The sequence below is a fragment of the Haemaphysalis longicornis genome, unplaced genomic scaffold (assembly GCF_048455015.1).
Source record: "Haemaphysalis longicornis isolate Haplotype H1 unplaced genomic scaffold, Haemaphysalis longicornis Haplotype H1 scaffold_10, whole genome shotgun sequence".
NCBI lineage: Eukaryota > Metazoa > Arthropoda > Arachnida > Ixodida > Ixodidae > Haemaphysalis > Haemaphysalis longicornis.
Genome location: NW_027526204.1, coordinates 48,979,513 through 49,003,916, shown reverse-complemented (window position 1 = coordinate 49,003,916; position 24,404 = coordinate 48,979,513). Strand labels below are relative to the sequence as shown.

Below are 24,404 nucleotides of genomic sequence, written 5' to 3'. Positions count from 1 at the left end.
TTTTATTTTTAGTGCCGTCCAGTTCTAACGAATATACGACCGCTTGCCACTGTAATGTTGAAATACCGCTACACGTTAGTCCAAGGCCTAGTTTAAATTGTGGAAATTGAGTTAAAATAGCTAAAAGTTAAGAAACCATCATACAGCACCACACCGTCCGCTTGTGGCGCCACGCATCCGCAGTGGCAATCCACTGCCACGCGATGGAGCCGTCGGACGACGTACTACAAACCTGACATTGAAAACGAAGGGTGTTAGCGATTGTCAATGTTCGTTTCGCGTTGCATAGTGTTGTTGGGTGTGATATTTTACTGCTGATGATCGGGTGTACTTGTATGGCAGTGTTTCTGGCGCGGGAATGCGCCGTTCGAGAGAGGGGCTCGTGCCAGTGCCTCACCGCCCACGGTCAAACGTGCGAACCTGCCGGAACTGCCTGTGATCTTGTCAGTACCAACGATCTCTGTGCGTCCGAGAGGCACTTCTGGAAAGGTTTGTCGTGTTGTGCCTTGGCCTGTCGTGCTATCCGCGTCTCCTGCCCACCGGTCTCTGTTCCTCACACTCACTGCAATGACGACCGATGTTTTCAGGCGGGGTCATACTTGAGCGGAGTGCCGTGTACAAGGTTGAACACTGACGGCGCAAAATTCGTCCAAACTCCGTTCCCTGCAGCGCTGATTTCAGTTTATTTTTCGCGCGCCGTAGTCACGAAACCTGCGACAGTTATTGGGAGCGGACTTTTGAAGCAAAATCTCACAATGTGCTCTTGGCAGCACCGCCGCGACAGCGACGCTAGAATCGTGGGGACTCCTATGTAATACATACGATGATTTTAAGGCGGTAGTTGAAGGGCGATGCATTGAGGGCAAAGACGTGACTTGGAGAATTTTTTTCGCCGTACGCTTGACCGCGTTCGCACTCCCCGAGCAAACTTTTCCGAATCTGAGCATGCGTTCGTCTCCTAATAAATATACATTTAAGTAACGGCCTCGGGTTGAGCCATCTGCTCCGAAACAGAATGAGTCCGAAGGGGAAGCAATGCGTAGTGGCGATGCGGCTAGCCTGAAGCACTAGCGTCAGGCAAAAAAAAAAACGGGGGGGGGGGGGAGGAAAGGGGACAGTGAATACCAGGTATATTCGAACCTAGGATCATACCTCAAAAAGCGGGGATTAAACACTGCACTAAACGTCGTAGAGGTTCAGTTCTCTGATCATTAGTAGTTGCCGGTTTTCGCCCTATGTGGACGTGTTGCTTGACACAGCCTGTATGTGGGTAAAAGCTAGGAACGGCTATTCGCCATTTTCACAGTGTTCTCCAATGGAACCTGTCGGAAGACTATAGGGACAGGGCGGCTATTGTATGGCACCACCGTCGCTTCAGTGTACAGCGCCGCTCGTGGCGAACCGCTCGTCGGTGGAATGCCGTTGGCGGTCAGCGCAGCGTTATTGTACATGGCTTTCTGCCGCTTTTCTGCGGTGCGGCTTGCAAAGCGTACATAACCACAAGGACTTTTTTCAGTTCGGTAAATCTTCAGCGTGGATGTGACCTTTACGAGGCATGCCATGTGTCTGATTTACGCCCATACTCAGTATTTACAAATAGCAGACGACACTCAATGCGCCAAGCTGGAAGTGAAAGTCCGTTTATTCGTGCAATTTTTTCATGCCTGAATGCCGTTTCACGTATCGAGGAGCACATTGCAGCTAAATGCACCAAAAAAGCCGGTGTGTGCAACAGGTCCAGGGATGCTGCGGTGCTGGCCTTTGGCAGTTCACGAAACGGCGTCAAGCACAAGCAAAAGACAAAGTTGGGGGGTGCCTTTTAAGATTTACCTCAAAACAGAAATTGCGATGAACGAAGCTTCCGTAACTTCCTTAACTACGTCTGAAACGTGTTTAATTTCACAGAAATACCCGCCGCGGTGGCTCAATGGCTAAGGCGTTGCGCTGCTGAGCACGAGGTCGCAGGTTCGATTCCCGGCCGCGGCGGCTGCTTTTCTGATGGAGGCGAAAAGCAAAAACGCCCGTGTGTACGAGATTTCGGTGCTTGATAAAGATCCCCAGGTGGTCAAAATTAATCCGGAGCCCTCCACTACAGCGCGCCTCATCGCCTGCGTTGCGTCGGCGCGTTAAACCTTAATATCAATCAATTTCACAGAAATACTCTTACTACAGTCATCGCGTGCGGGAATCGTTTACAGAATAAATACCGCCTGATAGTAGAACGTTTTTGCTTGTCGTGGAGAAGCATTGCGGCATTGCTTTACAAGAATTGCAATGGTTGCTGGCTAGTTGGTAAATGGTTTTTCGAAAACAAATTCCTGCGTGGCTGAAGAACGCGAGACAGGAGGGTGCCCGAAACCTGTACTCAGATTCACAACTGAATGCTGTGACTGAGTTTTACAAGCTGCCACTTCCGCTTGAAAAATCATGCACTACTCCGTCTAACGGCGATGATGGTTCATAGCAAAGCTTTCTCGTTTGGCTTTCCTTGGTTGCCTTCTGGGTTTAAACTTTGACTAGTTGAGCTTCGAACTTGACCAGCACGCAGTTTGATCTTTTGATCACAGCATCCGACTTTGACCATGTCCCATTCCGTTTTGCTGTTTAATTTTGAACTTCCGTGCACCCCTCTCCAAATCTAAACTTTTTCCAGCATTTTGGAAATGTGTCTGAGCTGGAGGACTCGGGCTGATGCAGCCATATTTGAGACAACTAATCACGCGTTTTTGTGTCTTCACAAGGCATTACACGATTTTTTTAGGTAATCTGTAAAAAATACATAAGCATTGAAAAACAGTGGCTGACGTTAACACTACCACATTTTTTATCTATCGGTGCCAGCCTTTATTTCACGCAGGAGGTAAAACGGGAACGGGAGGAGAGATGGTTTGTAGCTTGGGCTGTTGGGTGGTTAATAACTTTGGCTCTTGATAAAATGACCACCACAAACGTGGGAGTTCCGTTTCGGCTTTCAGGCTCCCATGCTGTCACAGTGTTGCTCACCAAAACCAGAGGCACAAAGCTTACGGTTACAGAAAGAAAGTGTAAACTACCGCAACATTTCTACGGCTACACGGTAATCCATCTCGTACGCAAGTACCTTTCTCTTCAAAGCACATGTATAGAGGTATCCCAGCACTAAGGCTGGCATGAAAACCATAGTCATTGAAACCAGTGAAGATAATTTAAAGTGGTAGAAATGAATTCTAATACTCCTAATAGTCTTATTCCTACTCAGGTCGCGCGAAGCCATGTGCAGAGCACTGCAAAAGTGCTCATCTCAGTGTAGCGCGTTCCCAAACTTAGGAGCGTCAAACCAGTTTATATAGCCATTAGTACATTTAAGAAGAAATGAATACAGTCTACGCTCATTACAGCGGATCCGGCAACAATAGACTTTCGGTTACAACAGACCATTTCTGTTGGTTTGGTTTGCATTTTAAGTGAAGTCCACTCCAATCATAACGGACCCGGCTATAGCGGACTATCGGCTACACCAGACTAAACTTTAGGCGAAAATTGTTTTGACTGAATGCTTATAGCGGACTTCCGCGGTGCCGGCACCTGATATGCTTTTTCTTTGTTTATTTTGGCAAAGAAACTTCTGTCTGGCAACATTGTCGGCAGCCTGGCCGTTGGCGCAGCCCAGCCAAGCCAGTGCCACTGGTCTCTTTTTTATGCATGGACCTCCATGTTTTTCTGCGACAGGCGGCATGAGCGGCAGGCTAGCTGATTTCACTGATGGATGAACTACATATGATTAACGCTGTCGAACACGGCGAAAAACAGGCCGACATCGCCAAATGTACAGGCCTATCTAAGCAGACAATCCGTTCGACCGTTAAGAACAAGGCTGTTGCCGATAAACGCTGCTGGTGGGATTGAACAACAGCGCACTCGGAGTCGAGTCTGCCCTCAATCTTCACAGGTTTTTTTTATGTAATAGAGAACTCAGGTTCAGTGAAGCTCGGCATTCATTATTCCTACGCATGCATCGTTCGCGTACCGTCCGGTGAAAAAGGTAAGAAATTCCTGAAGTAGGAGGTTGGCTCCCATCCATTCTGTGCAATTTGGCGGTGGTACTGCACAGTCCAACTGGTAGAACTTTGGACATTTACAGCTGTCCATAAGATTATATCGTATCAGCTGTTTTAATGCCCAGACTATAATTATAAGTAATGCGGAAGCTTCCTTGGGGGAACGTCAAGCAGCGATTCGATTTGCTTGATGAACGGTGCCTTGTCACGAAGGGTTTTAAAAGAGCCTAGCTAATTCTGCTGGCCACGACTGATTTTATAGCGGGTTAGTAATTGCCTCTTGTTATATTCTTGCTTTCTTTGCTCAGCTTAGCGTGCGGCTTTACGGACTCGACCGCATATGCTAGGCCTTTTCCAAGGGCCGATGCCAAGCTTCGGAACCAGGATTTTTAGGTGATTGTTTCCACCATGTGAACACTGTGCAGAGGTGCTGCAGGCACATAGAAGCATTTATGTGCAGTACTTGTCAAAGTTCGCACTTTTGCGCTCGTATACCTCCTCCTCCCACCCCCAACACCAGTCGGATACTGCATACTTCGGCTACAGCAGGCGTTTTTTTCTGGATTAAGAGGGTCCATTGTAACGAGCGTGGACTGTACTTCAGCGTAGATCGTTGCAAACAGCGCTCATGCCATTGTAGCCGACACCTAAATTTGGAAGCGTCCGACAAGTTTACACAGCCGTTACTGCATCTAAGAACCCAACACATCTGTTTAGACTTCGTTTCATCTCGCATGTCCACTCACAACACCATCAAAACATTCAAAGCACCGAAGCAAACATGACAAAAACAATGGGAGGCTGTGTATTGCAATGCACCGGCTCATTCCACTAACGAGGGGAGCGCCGAGTGGTGGCGCCACCCGTCCAGCTGCCCGGTCCCTATAGGATGCTGCGCTGGCTGCAGTCACTGCACCCAAACAGCAATTCTGTGTGTGTGTTTATGTTTACAACAGTAGAGTGTGCGCTTGTACTAGTTCATGTCGGCAATCCATTGCTTTGTTTAGGGCAGAGAAACAGGCGAGAGACGAATGAACGCACGTGTTGTGTCTCAGCATATAATTTCTCTAGCTGTCATATTGGATTTCTAGTGGCGGCACCTATAGGGGCTGAATGTTCCGAATAGCTTATGTAGTTTCACTCCACCTCAGTGACAAACTCACGGTATTAAAGTGTGTGCACTTTTTGCAAGGAGATTGTGCTAAACGCATGACGTCATCTACTCTTTTTTACCCAGTTTGTTTATCATTGCTGCATTAATTCATCAGCAGATTATGTAAAAAAAATCACAAAAAACTCAGGATTTCGCCGCCAAGGGGCCGACACAGACGGTCACGTTTTGTGTGGGATTTCGCTCTGAACCTCCAAATCAGCAGGCCACCCTCAAGGGCAAGTGAACGACTTTACCATCCTGCTTCTAACGTTATCCAGCATGCTTCGGTGCCTCAAGTGCTGTCGGGGGGCCTCTCTCTCTTTAATTACCCGACTTTAAACTTCCGCGGCGGCGACGCTTCTGCTAAGCCTACTGCGCCAACGGTGTTCTAGTGTTCTATACTGCAGCCTTCGGCCACGCCGGCGGTCGCAGAGCTTCCACTCCCAGAGCCCCACTCCTAGCGCCAAGAGGCCATGCAATTCGACCAACTGAGTGGCCGCACTATCCCTCCGGAAAACCCCAGGACCGATGTCATTTACTCATGCCCCAAGAAAGCGCCTCGAAACAGAAACCAGGACACGTGTAGATTATTGATTTGATTAAAGGGTTCAATGCGCCGACGCAATGCAGGCAATGAGGCGCGTCGTAGTGGAGGGCTCCAGATTAATTTTGACGACCTGGGGATCTTTAACACGCACCAAAATATCGTACACACTGGCGTTTTTCCTTTTCGCCTCCATCAGAAAAGCGGCCGCCACGGCCGGTAATTGAACCGGCGTCCTCGTGCTCAGCAGCACAACGCCTTAGCCACTGAGCAACTACGGCCTGTCACACATAGAGTACACTGACATCGTCTGGAACTGTGCAGTGAGGGACTCATCTTGCGGCGAGCAACCGGGCTTCCACTTAACTGAGTGGGAGGTGCACTTACACTAAGAGCTCATAAATTCTAACCATAAGGAAAAGCTGTCTCAGTTTTATTAATAACAGTTTGAACTAACAAAAGCAAAAAGAGCAACAGTGCACTGTGATTGAGAACCGAGTATTAAATCATGACTTATGTTGTCTTCATGTCCCCTTTAGATCAAAACGAACTGTATGCATTTGCATGCTGGCTATACCTTGTCACCCACCTCACAAAAATCATCTGTCGTGATTCCATTATATGTGAAGTATTCCTTGGATTCCAGTATTCTTGGCTTTTACAAAACGTGTTGTCAATATATAAGTTCTTGGTACCTTACAGGGGATAAGTCCTAAAGTGGCAGTAGGTATTGCACATCTGAGACTAAAAACAACTGTCTAGACGTTTTGGATTTCACTTCTGATTGCAAGCTGGAAATCCAGGTAGGGAGGACTTTGAAGCCAGCCGTAGAAGCACAATAACAGAGTTCACAGACTTGTCTTTTAGGAATAATACTGCGCGTTAAACTTGTCTCTGCTACTCTCCAGTACAGCTTTCATGAAACCAAATTTCATCTACTTTTGTCCTAACAGCACAGCTTGAGGATGTGTGCCTGCAAGACGGAACTGCAACTCATGTACGGTGCATGCATAGCAATGGCATGGGATAATTCCTGCATTACCATCTTGCAGAGATTCAAAAATGGATGCATGGTTCATGAGTTGTTTTTTGCAACAAGGAATCCACTCTCTTTAACCATTTATCTGTTTCAAGAAGATATGTCAGGGGAGTTAAATTGGCTCGATGCAATTTTCCACTGAAAGGTATTACTAGCAATTGTCTTATTGCCAGCACACGTGGTGTTTAGTGTGATTGTGTAACATTGCAATGGTGGCTTCCTTTTGCTTCCAGATTAGACTACTACACCAACAGAAAGCACGCCACGTGCATCATAATCAATGCTTGAGGCCAGCGTCATGGCGTTCTCAAGGGTTGCAGATCTCACCCAGGATGTATCCTGCAGCCGAGAAACACAAGTGACGGTCACCACTAGTACCATTGGTACTGTCCCTACTCTGTGTTACTGCTAGTGGGTAAGCATTATTGAATGTGAATTTCCTTTCCAGGTATGCAGTGTGGTGTGACGTTCCTTATGAACACCAGCTCCCAAACAGAAGAGGAATTCTCAGTTTAGGATTTGGGATTTTATTGAAACATTCCAGTTTAGGGCAGTCTATGTGGAAAAGAATATATTTATTGGTGCATACATTCTCAATAATGTTTTGAGCAACTTTCTTTTCATGTGCTCATGGGGCTATTTAGACGCTACGAAAATATTTCCATGCTTAGAGTGTAAGGGTAGATTGAAGTGAGTTGAAACATTGTTTAACTACCTTACCGTTCTGTAGTCCCAACACATGGACCGCACTTTCACAAAAATCAAAAGAACAGCCAACCAAATGGAACAGAGAGACCTACACTGTTTGCTCAGGCAAACACGTGTCCCTTTTTCTTTCTGTCTTTCCATGTGAAGTACCAGATGTCACAAGTTTTTGCTCTTTTGTTTGGAGAGGTTTCTGGTTTTACAGCATTTTGACAACAAAACTGGCTTAAGGGGAGACGCGGGTCTTAAAAACACGAAATTTGGCCAAAAAATCTATTTTTTTGAAATCGCCATTTTCGGAAAGTAGAGTTATTTTTCTCCCGGTTAGCAAAATATCCAGACCCAGGAGTACGTATTTGAGCCATAATATCAATTCAGAGCACCGACGACCGCTAACATCGGCCAAGATTCGACGCGAAAATTGCATCTTTTCGACGACTCGACACTCGGGTTCTACATGCACCACTGCCTCTATCTTGGTCTCATTCGAAAGTGCGTCTTTTCGTTTTCAATTCCGCGTCAGAACCGTTTCGTTTCGTCCATTGGTTGCGAGTAAAACCGGGGTAGAAAAGAGACGGAACGCGCCGCCCAATTGGCTACTGACTGCACGTGACCGCAGGGCACAACCTCATTGGCAGGGCACCGTGGGTCGTCTGCTCGGCACTCTCATCCCAGTTCAACAGCTCATATATTCGTCTATGCGAGGACCGGCAAAAGCTCCGCATGGCGTAAAAATAAAGTAAATATGTCTATGGATAACTGAAAGGAAGAACTAGCAGTATTAAAAGCGCCTAGAGTGCGATTTTCTGCATGTCGGACGAAGGCTTATCGGGAGAACGGCGCCGAGACGGAGGTAGGCTTAGCGCCCCTGCGGGCTGCCGAGACGATAGTGTTTGCGATATGATTAGGCCTGCGGGTGGACTAAGGTGTGTCTATCTTTCAATCAGCAGCAAATAGAAAGAAAAGAAATGATGAAGTGTAGATGCCACATGCGGACGTCGCAAGGGAAGTGTGTTCATTCTGTTATCAACGATGCCGCAGCGAGTCGGCCCGCACTCCGGCGCGCGCTTCCTCCACGGCTGGTTACCATATAGATGAGCGATTTGGAAATTATAAATGCTTGCACTGAGCACAATGTGCATTGGTGGCGTGATATAGGAGTAGATTAAACCAAAAACGTGGTTATCCCACCTAGCCAAGCGCATGCACGTTACAGAACAGTGGGGCGCATTCCATTACCAGCCCCTTCGTTCCAACTCATTTCACGCGATGGAAATCCCATTTAATTGCTGCAAATGAAGCACTAACACAACAAAATAAACGTTTACAACTGTTGTGCATGATCGGCACCTCAGCCTTGGTCGCCAAAGAATGACGGCGCGCTGCCAACAGTGTAAAAATTAAAGCAACGTTTTGGCTTTGCTTTTGTTGAGTTTTTCTGCCAAGTTCTTTCTGTATACAGAGGATTTCATAATTTTCCCATCAACTGATTTCGGCAAACTTGGTATGCTTGTGTTGAGCGAAAAGCGAGCTACATTCTAAATTGTTTCTTTTTTTCATATGCTCAAGAGATAAAACTGCCACTTGCAGTAAAACTTCAACTGCGATTTTCTCAGCTTCCCTTTTTTTGCATATGTGCCTAGCCTTACAGAGGTTTTCAGGTTGTTTTTTTCAAAGGGTTTCTATAAACGTTACACCGTTGAATTTTGGATGAAATGAACTGCATGCTGAGGCTATTTTAATTGGCTCAGTGTGCCTCAAATAAATGTTATGAGTAATAATTAGAGCTCATTAAGTTTTCAGAAAACTGTACTTTGCATAATTAGAATAATTCTATCCAATCAACTATCTTTACATGAATATAAATAGCTTGAGCATGCATGGCAGGTCTTAAGCTACACATCCATACCATTTATTTCTAAAAATTTTGAATAAAAAGCCCCTTAATGGCCCATATGAAATTACTTAATTAGGCTCCAGTATTTTCTTTGTAACTCAAAAAACACTTATGCCACATGAAAACTAATTACATAATACAAATGCGGAAAACAAAACACATATGCACAGTGATTTTGATTATCATAGACCAATTAATAAAAAAGTTCATTTCAAGACCCACGTCTCCCCTTAAAAGTGCCGCTTCGTCTGTATCCTTCTCCTTATGCATTTGCTTATGTCGGCTCTGACGACACGGTGTTAAGTCTACAGGTGATTTTTAGCACTTTTAACCTGTACAAACTGCTTGAACAAATGAATGGTACTGATAGCCATGAAATCAGGTCAGCCCAACGTTTTGAAGATTGAGTACTAAGAAACTTGGCTGTTGGCATGCGGGAAAGTTCCTTATTACCTATCAGTAGCCTTGGTGTGCTAAGCTCGGTGAATATAATACCACTTGCCAATGTAGGACTTCAAACATGATGCCTAATGAACGTCATCTGGCGCTCAGATTGCCATTATCATGCGAGAAGTTTGGGCTTCCAATCCACCTGAAAAGAAACTTCGGGGAAACTGAAGTGCAACATTTACTTCCTGTCACTCTATCTCCTCGGGAATAATTACATGAAGTTCTCTTAAAATGTTTTTGCTGGCGAGGTTATTGAGTTGAATCAATAACTTTCACAAGATAATGTAGAAGTAAAGCAACTTGGTTTTGCTTTTTGCATTTACTTTTCTAGACTCAGGTCCACTTTGTGCTTTTGCACAAGGTTTTGCACAAGCTGCTGCTGAATCTAAACTGCTTAAAAAGTTGAAATGTTCGAAGAAATTGAATAGTACCAGCAAGCACTTTGCAAGCACTGTACCGACTGGCTTACATCGGAAGAACATCAGTTCACCCCAACCGGGCGCATCAAGCGTGCGAGGCTCGGCCAGCTGGCGGGCTGGATCGCCGCAGCGTCAACGAAATTTGCTTCCACCATTCATGGAAACTTGTGTATATAGATTTGGAAAAACATTGAAGAAATGGCAATATTTAAAGTAGCAGCTACCATGTGATTGCAGTAAAATAGACGGGTGTTGAAAAAAAAAATATTTAAAGTAGCAGCTACCATGTGATTGCAGTAAAATAGACGGGTGTTGAAAGCAGTCTGGTTAAGTCAAATACGTATCTAATACAAAGAAGTGTAATTGAGCATTTTTAAAGGTAGCAGCTCAACACATCTCACCATTTTCATTTGCTTCACTAATGTTCACTAGCACGTTCTCAAACTTTCAAGCATGTATGGTATCATTTATGCCTTCGCCCATTTAACACTATCTGGGCATTTATCGCTGCACGAATAAACTTTATGTAGAAGCTTAAAACGTGGTTAAACCATCAGCAAGTGCCCCTCGGAAAAGACAAACACATGTCGTACATGCAGGCATTGGGCCTGTCTAAAATTGCTAGAGCACTTGTTGCTCTAGCTGCTATGACTTTTGATTTTTTTCAGTTCTGGAGGTGGATGATGGCCAGGCATGTGCGTTGAAAAAATTCCCTGCTTCTCGAGACAATGCCGACATGGTGGCGAAAGCTGGACTTCGCATCTGCTCCTGCCGCCAACATTCAGGCAACAAAGGGTAGGTTAATTGCCAATGCTTGCAATGTTGCTGCTTCTAGCACATGGACGCTATTCAGTCCCCGGCTCATTTTGATGAGTGGAAGGGATCTGCTGCAATAAATCTAGTTAAGCCGGCTTATGTACAAATAAAAATGAAAATTGCCAGCAACCGGTGGAACACCAGAGGAAACATTCAAACCCACCGTATTTGCTCGAATCCAGGCCACCCTCGATTGCAGGCTAACCCCCCCCCAAATTTGCAAGGCCCTCTCAAAAAGAAAGTTACCTCGAATGGAGGCCAAATGCGCACACTCCGTAGGCCCGCCTGTTTGTTTTTTCGCTATCGTTGTAGTCATCTTTGTCCGTCCTCTTTGTTGCTGAGTTCATCCCAGAGGGCATCATCCTCGCTTCTGTCCATTGCGTTTGAAATACACCTCTTGAAAAATCTAATGATTGCTTCATCCAGAATTTCATTCCACGCTGCCGCAATCCAGTCCGCCATCTGACCGAGCAACGCACGCTTGATGCGCCCGGTTCTTCTCTGCTGTGTGAAGCTTAGAGTGTTTCACAAATGCTACACATTTGTGGACAGTGAAACTGGTTTGGCAGGCCAAGCAGTTCACATTTAGCTTATTTTTTGCACTATTGTAAGGCAATTTTGCCTAACCTTGTGTCATTTTTATCCACTCGTCCTTTTTTGTTGCAGTCCAGCAATCCAGTTTGGTGGGAAGCTTCATTCTTTGCTGTCATCTCCGAGGAACAAGCAGAGCACTCATGCAGAAGTTGTCTCCAGTAAGATGCCGTTTGTCTGCACTGTTTGCAAGAGGCCCTACTTGTGTTTTATCTGTCAGAAGGGCTCTACTAAAAGATGTCACCTGGTTGTTCATGAAAGATCGCACTCTGGCGAGAAGCCGTATGTGTGTAGCGTTTGTCAGCAAAGCTATACACAAAAAAGTTGCCTGGTTAGGCATGAAAGATTGCGCTCTGGCGAAAGGCTCTACTTGTGTTTTATCTGTCAGAAGAGCTTTACTGAAAGATGTGACCTTGTTGCTCATGAAAGGATCCACTCTAGTGTGAAGCCTTATGCGTGCAGCGTTTGTCAGAAGAGCTTTACTAAGAGATCTCACCTGGTTATTCATGAAAGATCGCACTCAGGCGAGAGGCCATATGTGTGCAGCATCTGTCAGAAGAGCTTTTCTTTAAAAAGTTGCCTGGTTAGGCATGAAAGATTGCACTCTCGTGAGAGGCGCTACTTGTGTGGCATCTGCCAGAAAAGCTTTAGTAAAAAATGTCAGCTGGTTACTCATGAAAGGGTTCACTCTGGTGTGAGGCCTTATGCGTGCAGAATCTGTCAGAAGAGCTTTACTAAAAGATGTCACTTGGTTAGTCACGAAAGATCGCACTCTGGCGATAGGCCATATGTGTGCAGCGTCTGTCACAAGAGCTTTACTCAAAAAAGTTGCCTGGTCATTCATGAAAGATTGCACTCTGGTGAGAGGCCGTATGTGTGTACCATTTGTCAGCAAAGCTTTACTCAAAATAGTTGCCTGGTTAGGCATGAAAGATTGCACTCTGGTGATAGGCCCTAGGTGTGTAGCATGTGTAACCTGAGCTTTACCCGAAAAACCCACCTTATTGCACATGAAAGGTGGCACTCTGGTTACAGGTTCTACTTCTGTAGCACCTGCCAGAAGAGCCTCTGAAAAAGAAGTAACCTGTTCACTCATGCAGGAGGTCACTCTGGTGAGGGGCCCTCTGTGTTGCACTTGTCACCAGAGCTTCACAAAGAGAAGGTACTTGGTTATTCATGAAAGATTACATTCTAGCGAGAGGCCCTACTGTGTAGCATCTGTCAGAAGAGTTTTACTAAAAGATGTCACCCAGTTACACATGAAAGAGTGCACCCTGGTTAGAGACCCTTTGTGTGTAGCATCTGTCAGAAGGGCTTTTTACTCAAGGAGCAAACCTCGTTAAGCATAAAAGATTGCACTGTCGCAACAAGTTCTAGTGTTTGTTAAGCCACTAAGTTTACTAAAAGACACCATCTAGTTATTCTGGAATCACAATTTTGGTTAAAACCCTATAGCAGAAACATTTATCAAAAAAGGTTTGTGGTAAAATGTGACTTAATTATTTATGAACTATTGCACATTTTATGAATGACTATTTTAGTCTTATCTGGCAGCAAGAATTTTACTGGGAAGTTCTATTGGCATATAGCCTTATATATACGATGTTGCACTGATGCGAAATATCTTATTTGTCAGAATTCCCATTCTTTAAAGGGATTATTGTTAATGTTAATAGGTAGCAATCACAAAAGGCCATTTGCTAGTTATATTCAAATACATTTTGCTTAGAAATAGTCAGTTCTTTACAACACGGGAATGCATAGTGGCAAAAGGATAACTTCAGAGTGTGTCAGGAAAGCATTGCCCAAGAAGCATTTTCTTAAGATGGTAGATAAGTGTACATGTATTGAAAAAAATTGTAGGTGGTTGGCATACCGGCACACCGACTACACAATAAACTGTTGTGCTGTGGTAAAGACTGTTCTGTAATGTTGTAATAGTTTTACTCCAAATCATAGCTTGGCCAATCTTGAGGTGAAAAATGATGGGGCTCTCATGTCCTTAGTACCTCTTGCAAAGCTTTACCTAAAACATTCACTGGTTGATCATTAGAGGCAACATCGCAGCTCTCAAAATCACCCATGGCTTGTGCACTAAAATAATCCTTTATGTTCTGGCTTGTCGCCACCTCCACACCCCATTTGTTGTGTCTGAGTTTGGTTCCAAGGTTTCTGAACCTCGATTGCCAACCTGGGTGTTTGTTGGTACAGTGTCTGCTTGTCTACAAGTGTGTTCACACGTTCGCCTAATAAATAGATGCTTATACTAGTCGTCTAAATTTTGCATTTTTTTCTTACTCCACTATGAACACCTCATTTGTTTCGATGAGACAAATGTATCTTAGAGGTGTCTAATGGTGTGCATGCTGTGCAGATGTCCTTGAGTTAGCTATCAGGATATAAAAGCACTTCCGCGTATACTGGTACTGTGACTGTGGTCATTACTCTCTCCTAGTTGCTTTCTTGGGCACTTTAAGGCTGGTATTTGAACGGCTAGAGAGTGCTGGCAACAGAGGTAGGACAAAATTGGGTGCAAAAAACTTTAGCCACGGTAAAAGATAATAGACAGTGCCTCTTAAATATTGTCACATAGCCAAAGACGACGCAGCTGTCTTGAAGAAAAAAAACAAGTTTATTGGAACGAACGTGTGCTCCCCTAAAACTTAAAGAATGCACAAGCGGCGAAACAGCAGTCAACAAAGTGACGTGCGTAGACTGGTGTCAAGATTAGAATGCCGCGGCATCGGCTCAGCGAGAATTTATCACTCGGCACGAGGGTTTCTGGAATAGTGGAATTGTATCCAGAACACTGTAGATCAATGAAGATTATTCTAGGCTGTTCACATTCGTTCGGAACGCTTCTATCGGAACGCTCGCTCGGAACTTCAATTTGCCAGCAGCCTGTCTTCAGATCCATCATGTCGTGTACTTGAGGCCGGATTGCTTCACACTTGTGTGAAGAGACGCGGTACAGTGACTGTCGGGTAGGTCGGGCTAAATCTTCGGCTATTATCCAGTGCTTCGCCAGAGGTGTCTGACATAACTTTGAGTTCGACGAAAAACACTCGCTGCAGCGATGAAGCAAAGTCAGTAACTTGTTCCTTTCTTCTTGCGGTAGCGCCAGATTCACGTCGAAAGGATGTGGAAGCTTGAAGGTTTCTTTGGGTGCACGTTCAAAGTCGGCGAATGCGATCACGTCACTTGCTTGTTGCGTTCCTTCGAGGAACGCAATTGCATCTCTCTTGTTGAAATGCTGGTACTCCTCGGTCAAATTGGTGAGAAAAACTTGAGATTGGCGTTGCTTAAAGCGTGCAATGCCTCTTGCGACAGAGACATCGCGGCCGAGGAGCAACCTTTGGTCACTCTGCGATAGCGTCGACATCAGGAACAGGATCTTCACAGTAGACAGTGATCATCAAGCTTGCGGGGGGTGGCAGGGTGACATGATCATTGGCGATCCTTACAGCAGCACGGTGTTTGGGAATTGGTTCCGGCGTCATGGAGTGATCGTAGGAAAAAGTTACGGTCAATATTGCACCTTTGTCTGTCAAAAAGTCAATTCCGAGAATTATTTCACGGGAGCAGTTAGGCAAGATAACGAACACGGCGGGGTGCGTCGTGCCGTCTCTGGTGACGGGGGATGTGCACGTTCCACCTGGCGTCACGAGGTGGCCTCCTGCTGTGCGTATGTGCAGACCGTCCCATCTGGTCATAACTTTCTTCAGCTTACACGCAAATGGTCCGCTCATTGCTGAGTAGTCGGCTCCCGTGTCTATGAGGGCAACTACATCAAAGCCGTCGATGGACACCTTGACGTCGGATGCCGCCTTCCTCGAGATCCGGGTGTGTCGTGGCGCCGCATCTCGGCATGTGCGTGTTGATGGTCGGGCACTGTGCGTTGTCGTCGTCTTCTCAGCGGCAGTCTCAGTCATGTCGGGTACGCGTCGCGCCGTGTAGCTGTTGTCATGTTCGGTAGTCTCGTCAGGGTTAGGTCGGGTCATCAGGATGAGGGCATGTCGTGAATCACTGCCTTCAGCGCGTCCTTGCGTCGTTTTGAGGGTTTGCGGTTTTTCGCCATATAGAGCAACTTGAACTCCAGAAGTTGCTGCTTTTAGTTTCCCCCTCGTAGGCTGGGGGACCTTCCACGGGCGAAGTCAGCATTGTTATGGTGGTTCGGCGATTGGTATGGGTATGGCGATGGCCAGGGGTTGAAACGGGCTGGGTCTCGGCTTGTTTGAGAGAGATACTCGTCGAGCTCACGTGGTCGTTGGCCAGGGAGGGGGCGAGGTGCATCGAAGGAGAATCCTCGCAAACTTAGCCCCTTGTGAGGGCAGTGGCGGTAGATGTGTTCGGCCTCTCCGCAGTGGTAACACAGCGGGTGATTATAGAACGTTCGCAACACCTCGGTCTTCCTTGGCGCTTGTTTTGGTTTACAGGGGGTTGGGCGGGCGACATTGGATGGCAGTACGGCGGGGCCTCTTGACGACGTGTTGGAACAGAGCGGGGTCGACGAACAGCTGCGGAGTAGGTCATAGCCTCTGGCTCGCGGTAGGCTTCGGATGGCATAGAAGTTCCCAAATCCTGCTGTACTTCCCGAATGACATCAGTCAGGAAAGCGACTTGAATTTGTGGCGTTTCTGTCGGGAAAAGTTTCCGCAGCTACTCTCTCACCACTGCACGGAGGGTGTCACATAGTGTGTCGGAGTTAATAGCACCGCCACCAATCGTCTCAGACGCCAGCGCATTGATTGGGTGGTCGTACTGCCTCGTTCGTATTTCAAGCGGCTTCTCCAACGCGGCCGCATCAGACGCAAATTTGGACAGAGTCTTCGGGGGGTTGCGGACAAGGCTTGCGAAGAGCTCTTGCTTAACCCTTCGCATCAGCAACCTTAGTTTCTTTTCTTCAGTCATTTCTGGGTCCGCATGGCGAAATAGTTGCTTCATCTCAACGAACACGAGCACGCTTTCATTGGGATGCTGCGTGCGTGTCTGGAGCAGCTGCTCGGCCCGTTCCTTGCGTACCAGAGTCGTGAACGTTTTCGGGAGCTCGGTCTTCAATAACTCCCAGGTAGTCAGCGTACGTTTGTGCTTCTGGAACCAAATCCGTGCGGAGTCTTCAAGGTAGAAAAACACTTGCCTGAGTGTTTCGTCGTCATCCCATCGGTTAAACGTTCGGACCCTCTCAAGATGCTCCAGCCATTCCTCCCGATCTTCCATAGGTGACCCATGGAATGATGGTAGTTCCCGGGCTTGCTGCAGAACTACGGGCGTGCTCGATGCGTTGGTCATCGTGGATGCGTTGTTCATGGCACCGGTCGGGACGTTTTCCGCCTTCAATTTATCTGGCAGTAGTCCAAACTCGGGCGGGAGGCCTTGCAGTCGGCGGCTGGCTCTGGTTGGACTGGCTTGGTGGCTTCCAGAGGTTGTTGGTAGCATAAAGGGTGCGTACCCCGCACCTCCACCAGATGTCACGTAGCCAAAGACGACAGAGCTGTCTTGAAGAAAAAAACAAGTTTATTGGAGCACACTTCTGCTCCCCTAACAACTCAAAGAATACACAGGCGGTGAAACAGCAGTTAGCAAAGTGACGTGTGTAGAATGGTGTCGGCGTTTAGAATGCCGTGGCATCTGCTCAGTGGGATTTATCACTTGGCGCAAGGGTTTTTGGAATAGTTGAATTGTATCCAGAACACTGTAGATCAACAAAGATTATTCTAGGCTGTTCACATTCGTTCAGAACGCTCTCCCTATCAGAAGAGATAACACATGCGGCACAGAAAGAAAGAACGAAACATGCGCCTCCCTTGGCGCAGAGACAACAGTGACAACACAGGCCGGCGCAGCCGGGCGGCAAAAGCAAAACACAAATAAACAAACCGAATGCATGGTTCGCGGCAATATGGTTACAGTTTTTAGCATGATCACCTAACATGATGCAGTCAACCACATCTCCAGTTACAAAGGGTAATTTTCAATAATAATACCCATATATAAACCATGTATATTTGATCTTGATATAAAATAGAAGTGTTGCTGTTATCTTTAAAATATAAAGCTACCCGTCTTCATAAAATATAGAAACCATGTATATTTGATCTTGATGTGAAAAGGAAGCGTTGCTGCTATCTTAAAGGGATCGTGAAGAGAAAATGCATTTGTCCTTGCCTAATTTTGTCTGTTTGAACGACCTTTTAAGAACATAAATCCCACATATTTTCACGATGCATTGCTTGTGAAATTTAGGAGGCACCTTTGCAATTCTCGTTTTGAAGTGGATCGCAAGCGACCATGCGCGCATCGTCGGTCTGCAGTGCAACTAGAGTGACGTTACTTCAACGCGTTCAACGTTTTTTGTGTATATTGTTCTGCAAAGCTGCAAACCCGATTTTTGAAAATAATACATCCTTTTCGTTGCCAAAAAACAGTTTTGTATCGACGTGAGCGGTGTCGTGACTGCTTCAGTTGTCTGACAACCATTGCAGCAAAACTCAGACCTACTGGCTGTTTGTACAGTTTCTAGCGCTAAATTTCACGTTCTTTCGCCTAATTCTCTTCGGAATCTCACCCTTTTTGTCTGAAATGGCACACAACCGCTGAGGCAAAAAAAGGGCCCATCTCCCCGCGAGGAGGAGATAGGGGTGGGTGTATGCGTTAGGGGTGGGTGTATTGCGTTAACATTTAGTGTTTGGGGAGTTGGTGGTAGTGAATGCGTTGTATCAGCAGCTTCTTGACGTAGTTTGAATGAGTCAAGGATATAAGGTGCGTTCGTAGCCTTCCATTCTGTGTCGGTTTTGTTGCGCAGTGGGTAGAGCACCATGTACCTTCCGTTCCGCCCGCAGGGTCGTGGAATCGAAACCAGGCGCCAGTAAGTATTATTTTTTTATATAGTGTAGGGGAGGAGTGCGGACCTATTGTTGAGAGCGAGGAGGGTAGTGTGATGCGGGAGAGGAGGAGTGGGGGAGAGGGCGCACCTGGAACGGCTGTTGCGGACGCCGAGGCACGCCAACGCCGACAACGCCGGGTGACATCGTGAGTTAAAGAAATGCTCTGCATTTAAAAAAAAGTGCCCCGTATGCGATTCGAACTTCCGGCCTCCGGGTCAGCCCAACATGCGGACAGCCTATTGGGATACTTTATCCACTAAACTACCGACGTGAAAAGCGCGCGCATTGAAGAACTGCGGTATAAAAGCCTCTTCGCATTTGTAACCCAGAAGTCTGTCGTGTTTTCACAAATTCTAATCAACCCAGAGCTTTAACCGCCAACTTACTGTTGAACGCTTCTGCAGTAAGCGCAAAGGGGAGCGTATGCAATCAACGAAACAGCGTTAGCAGCATTGTTTATTGCAGGAAACAGGAAGGCAATCATCGAACTGCGTGGTGGTGGGACTCGGCGCTGCATCGCTGCTTCTCGCTAGTTATTATTGCGCTTGATGAGTAAATGATGGATGAGTTTTAAGTTCCGGCTACTCGAAGTTCCTTCGATAAACGTGTTTATGTAACAAATTCTCACTTTAAGCGATCGGTCATTTATCTCGTCAGGTCAGACGTTTCACCTTCGCGCAACTCGCGTATACGGGCTACGTGAGACTGATGTCGGCAGACTTGTGCAAGAATATCGGCTACCAAACGACAGTTTAGACTCGTGCGAAACAGCGTAAACAGTTCACGAATGCAGTTTAGGTTAAACGTGGTTACTTCTGCCTGCGCCACTCGCCCGCGTTGTTGACTGAAAGTTCGATCATGTTGATCAGTCGTATCAGAGATCAGACATCTCCCCGCTCAGTTGCAGGGCGAGCTTCATCATGGCGGCAGTGTTGTAGCTTTATCTGACCCTTTGCGAGCCCACCCTATGCCGACATATTGTGCAGGCGAGGGAGAACTATGATTGGCTGCTTACTGATCTACTGAAACGTCACTTCACGAGTTGAGAAGGAAAGCCTCAGTGAAACCGAAACAGCATTTGTTTTCCTATTTGCCGATATCGGGGAACGAAACGGGTATGCATTGTTTGTTTATCAAGGTTCCATGGTTATAAGCGCACACATAACACAGATTTTTTGAAAATCTCTTCACGACCTCTTTAATAATAACAAGCTACCGACTTCATAAAAATTGACCAGGAAAGGAAATATCTGACTGTGAGGAACCACAGCTGGAAAGCATTTCCAGTTTGAGTAACTGGTAATGCACAGGGACAGGCCTTCTGGAGGGTGTGTATGCTCTACCAAAAAAGGGCATAAACAGACCGCTCTCTTTTTTGTGTTTACCTCGCTGCAAAGAAACGGGGGCTATGCTGCATATGTGTCTGCTGTGGTCTAAACTGTTCTCCCTGCTCTGTGCACTGTGGCAAAGCTGACTGATGCTTTTCCCAATCAACATTGCAAGTTATAAAGATGTCTTAGTTGAGTGTTGTATATTTTCTGCGTGGTTCGCAATAAATTTTCACTACTGCAAACATGAAGTGTTTGCTGTAGCTGTGGCTTCGCACTGCCCATGCCTGCTTATTCTAAAAGCTGTCACTGCTTGCAGGGTGGCACTCATGCTGAAAATAAAGTTGCACTATTTAGAAAGGTGATGTCAGTGGCCGTAAAAATTAGATTAGGGATCCTCATCTGGGCAGCTACTGAAAGCAGTGATCAAATTTATTTCAATGCTATGGTTAAGCTATTTCTGCGACTGGCCACAAAAAAGTGGCTGATCTGAATTCTTTGAAGTTCCAAAAACTGACTGTAATTGAGATCGCCCCCAAAGAACATGACACCAGAGTTGAATTAAGTGATTTGTTGCCCATGCTCTTGAATGTACAAAGGAAGACAGTTAGGCTGCTTTTCAAATATGGGGATGCCCAGAAAGTGATGGAGTCAATCCTGAGTGTCACTTAGGAGGGTTTCCTGTTTTCCAACTCTTGCATCATTGCTACAGAGGAAGTGACAAATGATACCGTCAAGTAGGGTGTGCTAGGAAACTTATGCCCAGGAAATGGTCTGATGCTGAAGGCAACAAAGCCCAATCTACCTGGGAACAATTGCTGCGGAGGTTTGACTGTGCAAAAGGGGGCTATGGAATTTGTGTGGACCTGCACAGAGGCCATCTCTACAAACGAAGAAGGGCCAAGAAATCACATATTGCTTTCTCAGAAAAAAACATTCTTTGGGGCACGTGAGTCTGCTTACGTGCTTTAGAGGCGAAAGCCAGGTGATACTCTTTAACAACTCCTGCCAGAATACATTTCTGCCTGTTTCTTCACTTTCTCCCCATCGTCTTTCGGCATGAGGTACTTAAACCAGATTCCTTTTTGCTGCACTCTATATGCGTCTGCTTTTGGTCCTTCGTCTTATTGCAGGAATTATGTCGCTAGGAATGGTTGCACACACCACAGCTTCCTTGGAATCAAGGTGTTGTGCAGCTGGTGTGCACCTGTAGTACAGTCGAACACGGATATATCGAACTCCAAGGGGATCATAAAGTAGTTCGATATATCGATAATTCGAAATATGAAATATGCCTATCTGAAGCGTATCTGAAAACTCCGCACATCACCGAGAGCTTTTCAAAGTCACTACAAGCGGTACCTTACCGATATGTTCCTCACAGCCCGGTAAATTCAAAGCCACACCGCTACGATAACGACAATTTAACACAAAAAAACAAAATCTGTAACCTTCGCTTGCTTCTTTTTCTGCATCAGAAATTCAGAAATCCAAAGTCTTCCGCTTTTCCGTGACCATGGCTCCGAAACTTGGGCCGTGGACAAAAACACGTAACATGCCACATGGGTCCCCCTGCGCGATCAACCACTGAAAACCGCTCGAGCATGCAGAAAACATGCCAGAAACCGAACGCGGCAGGAGAAGTCGCCGTCATCATCACATCCACCGCATCAGGAGAAGCGCACTTGCAGGGGCAATTGGGGCGCAGCGTTCGATATATCGTATGTGTCTGTGATCGAGAGTTCGATATACGCGTACAACAGCGCTATACTTTTGCAAGGGGTTTCCAAGGGGATGTTCAGACAGTTCGATATAGACAATAATTCGATATATCCGTGTTTGATATAACCGTGTCCGACTGTACTCACAAGCCATCACATAAAGTTGTCACGTGGCATGCACTGTTCCACAACTTCTTTGCTTTGTATTCGTAGTTTTATGAATTTTCTGGAGCGAACACATTACCCCTTCAAAGCTCGTGATTCCTGCCCTATTAAGTGGGTATGTGCCATATAGAAAGGAACTGTTGTTTCATGGTGGAAATGTGTGTAAAAAGCACAGTTGGTAGAGAACCGGGTCACTACTTTGCAGCCCTGGGTACGAATCCCATTAGATAACACGTTATTTACTTTTTATGTCTTTACATCAGCGGCTATTTTTAATAGGCAAGTACAACGAGGTGCTTTTTTTAAGAAAGGGCACTTAAGGCTTTTGCCAAATAAAAGGTCTTCTGAATGAGTTCTACAACTGGTAGTTAGTGCATGCTGGGTGCTGAATTTCGACACAACAGAATTTTGTCAGATTTATTTATTTATTTCATAATACCACTAAAGGCCCTCGATAAAGGGTATTACATAGGTGGGCCAATACACAGACTGAACATACACATATGTGAGCAGCAGTATTAAAAAGAGAAAAATAAAAAAAGAAAGAAATGATACAAAAGAACGAAAAAAACTAAATTATTTCATTTCATTTCATTTATTTACTCTCAAGGCACTGGGCATTACAGAGAGGAGTGGGACAACAAATATCAAACAAAGTAAAACAAAACAGGAGGATTAGAACAAATTACAATGCACTCTCAGAAATGATTGATTTGAACGCGTTGGCGTCTGTGATTGAAACGATCGATGCGGGAAGGTGGTTCCAGTCAGTACATATTTTAGGAATGAAAGAGCTGAAGTGCTGCTTCGTATGGCAGAAGGGAACGCCAACCTTGTATCGATGGTCATTGCGTGCCGATATGTAGGCTGGTGGAAAAAACAGTGAATCAGAGAGGGTTCTGTTAGTGTAATAGATCTTATGAAAGAGGCAGAGACATGAATTTTTGCGTCGTATTGAGAGGTTAGACAAATTGAGATGAGCCTTAATTAATGTGACACTTGCAGTTCGAGAGTAATTAGACAATATGAAACGTGCTGAGCGATTCTGAATGGATTCAATGTTGTCTATGAGCATGTGAATATGAGGATCCCAGATAGACGACGCATATTCTAGTTTTGTCCGCACTAATATTTTATACAGAAGAAGCTTTAGGTTAATTGGAGCAAGAGAAAAATTTCGACGTAAATAGCCAAGAGTTCGGTTAGCGTTGCATGTTATGTAATCAACGTGAGCCTGCCATGACAGGTTGTTAGAGATGTTAACACCGAGGTACTTGTAAGAAGAAACGTTGCTTAGGGGGGTGTTGTTAAGTAGGTACGAGGGGGACGCAACTTTTGACGGATTACGAGTTATCCTCATTGATTTTCATTTATTTGTGTTAAGTTTCATTAGCCAAGTATTGCACCATGAAGAAATATTATGCAGGTCAGATTGCAGGGTGTCAGTATCGTTAGAGCACGAAATTTCACGGTAAATAACGCAATCGTCGGCAAATAACCTAATGGAAGAGGAAATGTTACGAGGCAAGTCATTAATATATATTAAAAAGTTTGAAAATTACATTTTCAAAAAGTTTGAAAATTACTGAGCGTTTGAAAATTACATTGAAACCTAAAAGAAACTAAAGAAAATTAAATTAAATGCTTCCACTGTGTGTTTTCTGCAAATGGTAGCTAGTGTATAGGTATGGTAAACACCCTAAATATCACGCTACCTCATATAAATATAAAGGGCAAGTATTGTATGTTGGTCAATCATAGTGAATGTTAGGCAGGCCATAAACTTGCGGATAATAAAATCTTCCCAAGAAACATAACATATTGACACATTCCATACTTTGGCTGCCAGTAAGAAAACGTTAGTTACAGACAGTAAGCATATCCACCAAACAATCCGAAGTGCCTCTGACGCGCGCACGAACACTCCAGAACGTAAGCAACACGTGCGAAACATAGTGCATCTACCTGGCGAGAAGTTTGATTTGAAGTGACAAATAGTGTTGAAAACACTATTAGGACATATACATTTTCGTACATGATACGGTTTTTAAATAACAAGCTAAGAACTCCAAACAAGGGCATTTTTGTTGCACACAAAACTGGCAGTTTCGGATTTGTAGACGCCTAGTGGGTTTACATTTTTTATGTATTTTCTGAAAGAAACTGTGTAGGAAGAAACTTTTTTTGGCAAAATGATGCCCAATGAATTGCACGTCTAACGAAGGGTAAAACGAAAATGACGTTTCGAAAAAAATTCGTGATTATGACTCGATCTCACACCTTAATGTTGGCTTAGAAAAGTCAAGGTCCATTGCATACTATGTACACTCCACTTAAAAGGGACGCACCGAGAAAGAAAAACACCAAATGAAATGATCTCCAACTTCCCCTCCAACGAGATGATCTCCAACTTCCCCTTAAGAGAAGCCTCAGAAATGGAAGAGCGGGCATGGCAGTATTAAGCGTGCCCTCTCCAGCGGCATGCATTTAGTCCAGAATCAGCAGCGACGGCAAATGCACAAACTCACCGGGCACCATTAATTCAGTCCTCAGATTGAGAAGGAGAAGGCCACGCAAAGAAATGAAGCAGAAAATAACAATTCTACAAATCCAGACTATATGAGCCAATCCAATCCATTGTTAGATTTCAGAAAT

General features: G+C 45.3%; 1 protein-coding gene across 2 annotated transcripts; it reads left to right on the top strand.

The window, feature by feature from the left end:
- Positions 1-212: 212 nt before the first annotated feature.
- LOC144158489 (uncharacterized) lies at positions 213-13,642 on the top strand. 2 transcript variants are annotated; one of them, XM_077689396.1, is made up of 5 exons: positions 213-489; positions 7,007-7,156; positions 7,222-7,286; positions 10,915-11,039; positions 11,727-13,642. In XM_077689396.1, exons 2-5 carry the CDS (start codon positions 7,054-7,056, stop codon positions 12,607-12,609), a joined length of 1,176 nt encoding a protein of 391 aa, XP_077545522.1. In that variant the 5' UTR covers positions 213-489; positions 7,007-7,053; the 3' UTR covers positions 12,610-13,642. The 2 variants fall into 2 exon arrangements, with proteins under 2 accessions (XP_077545522.1, XP_077545523.1); XM_077689397.1 differs by lacking the exon at positions 7,222-7,286 and having other exon boundaries at positions 7,007-7,188; positions 10,913-11,039.
- Positions 13,643-24,404: the final 10,762 nt, after the last annotated feature.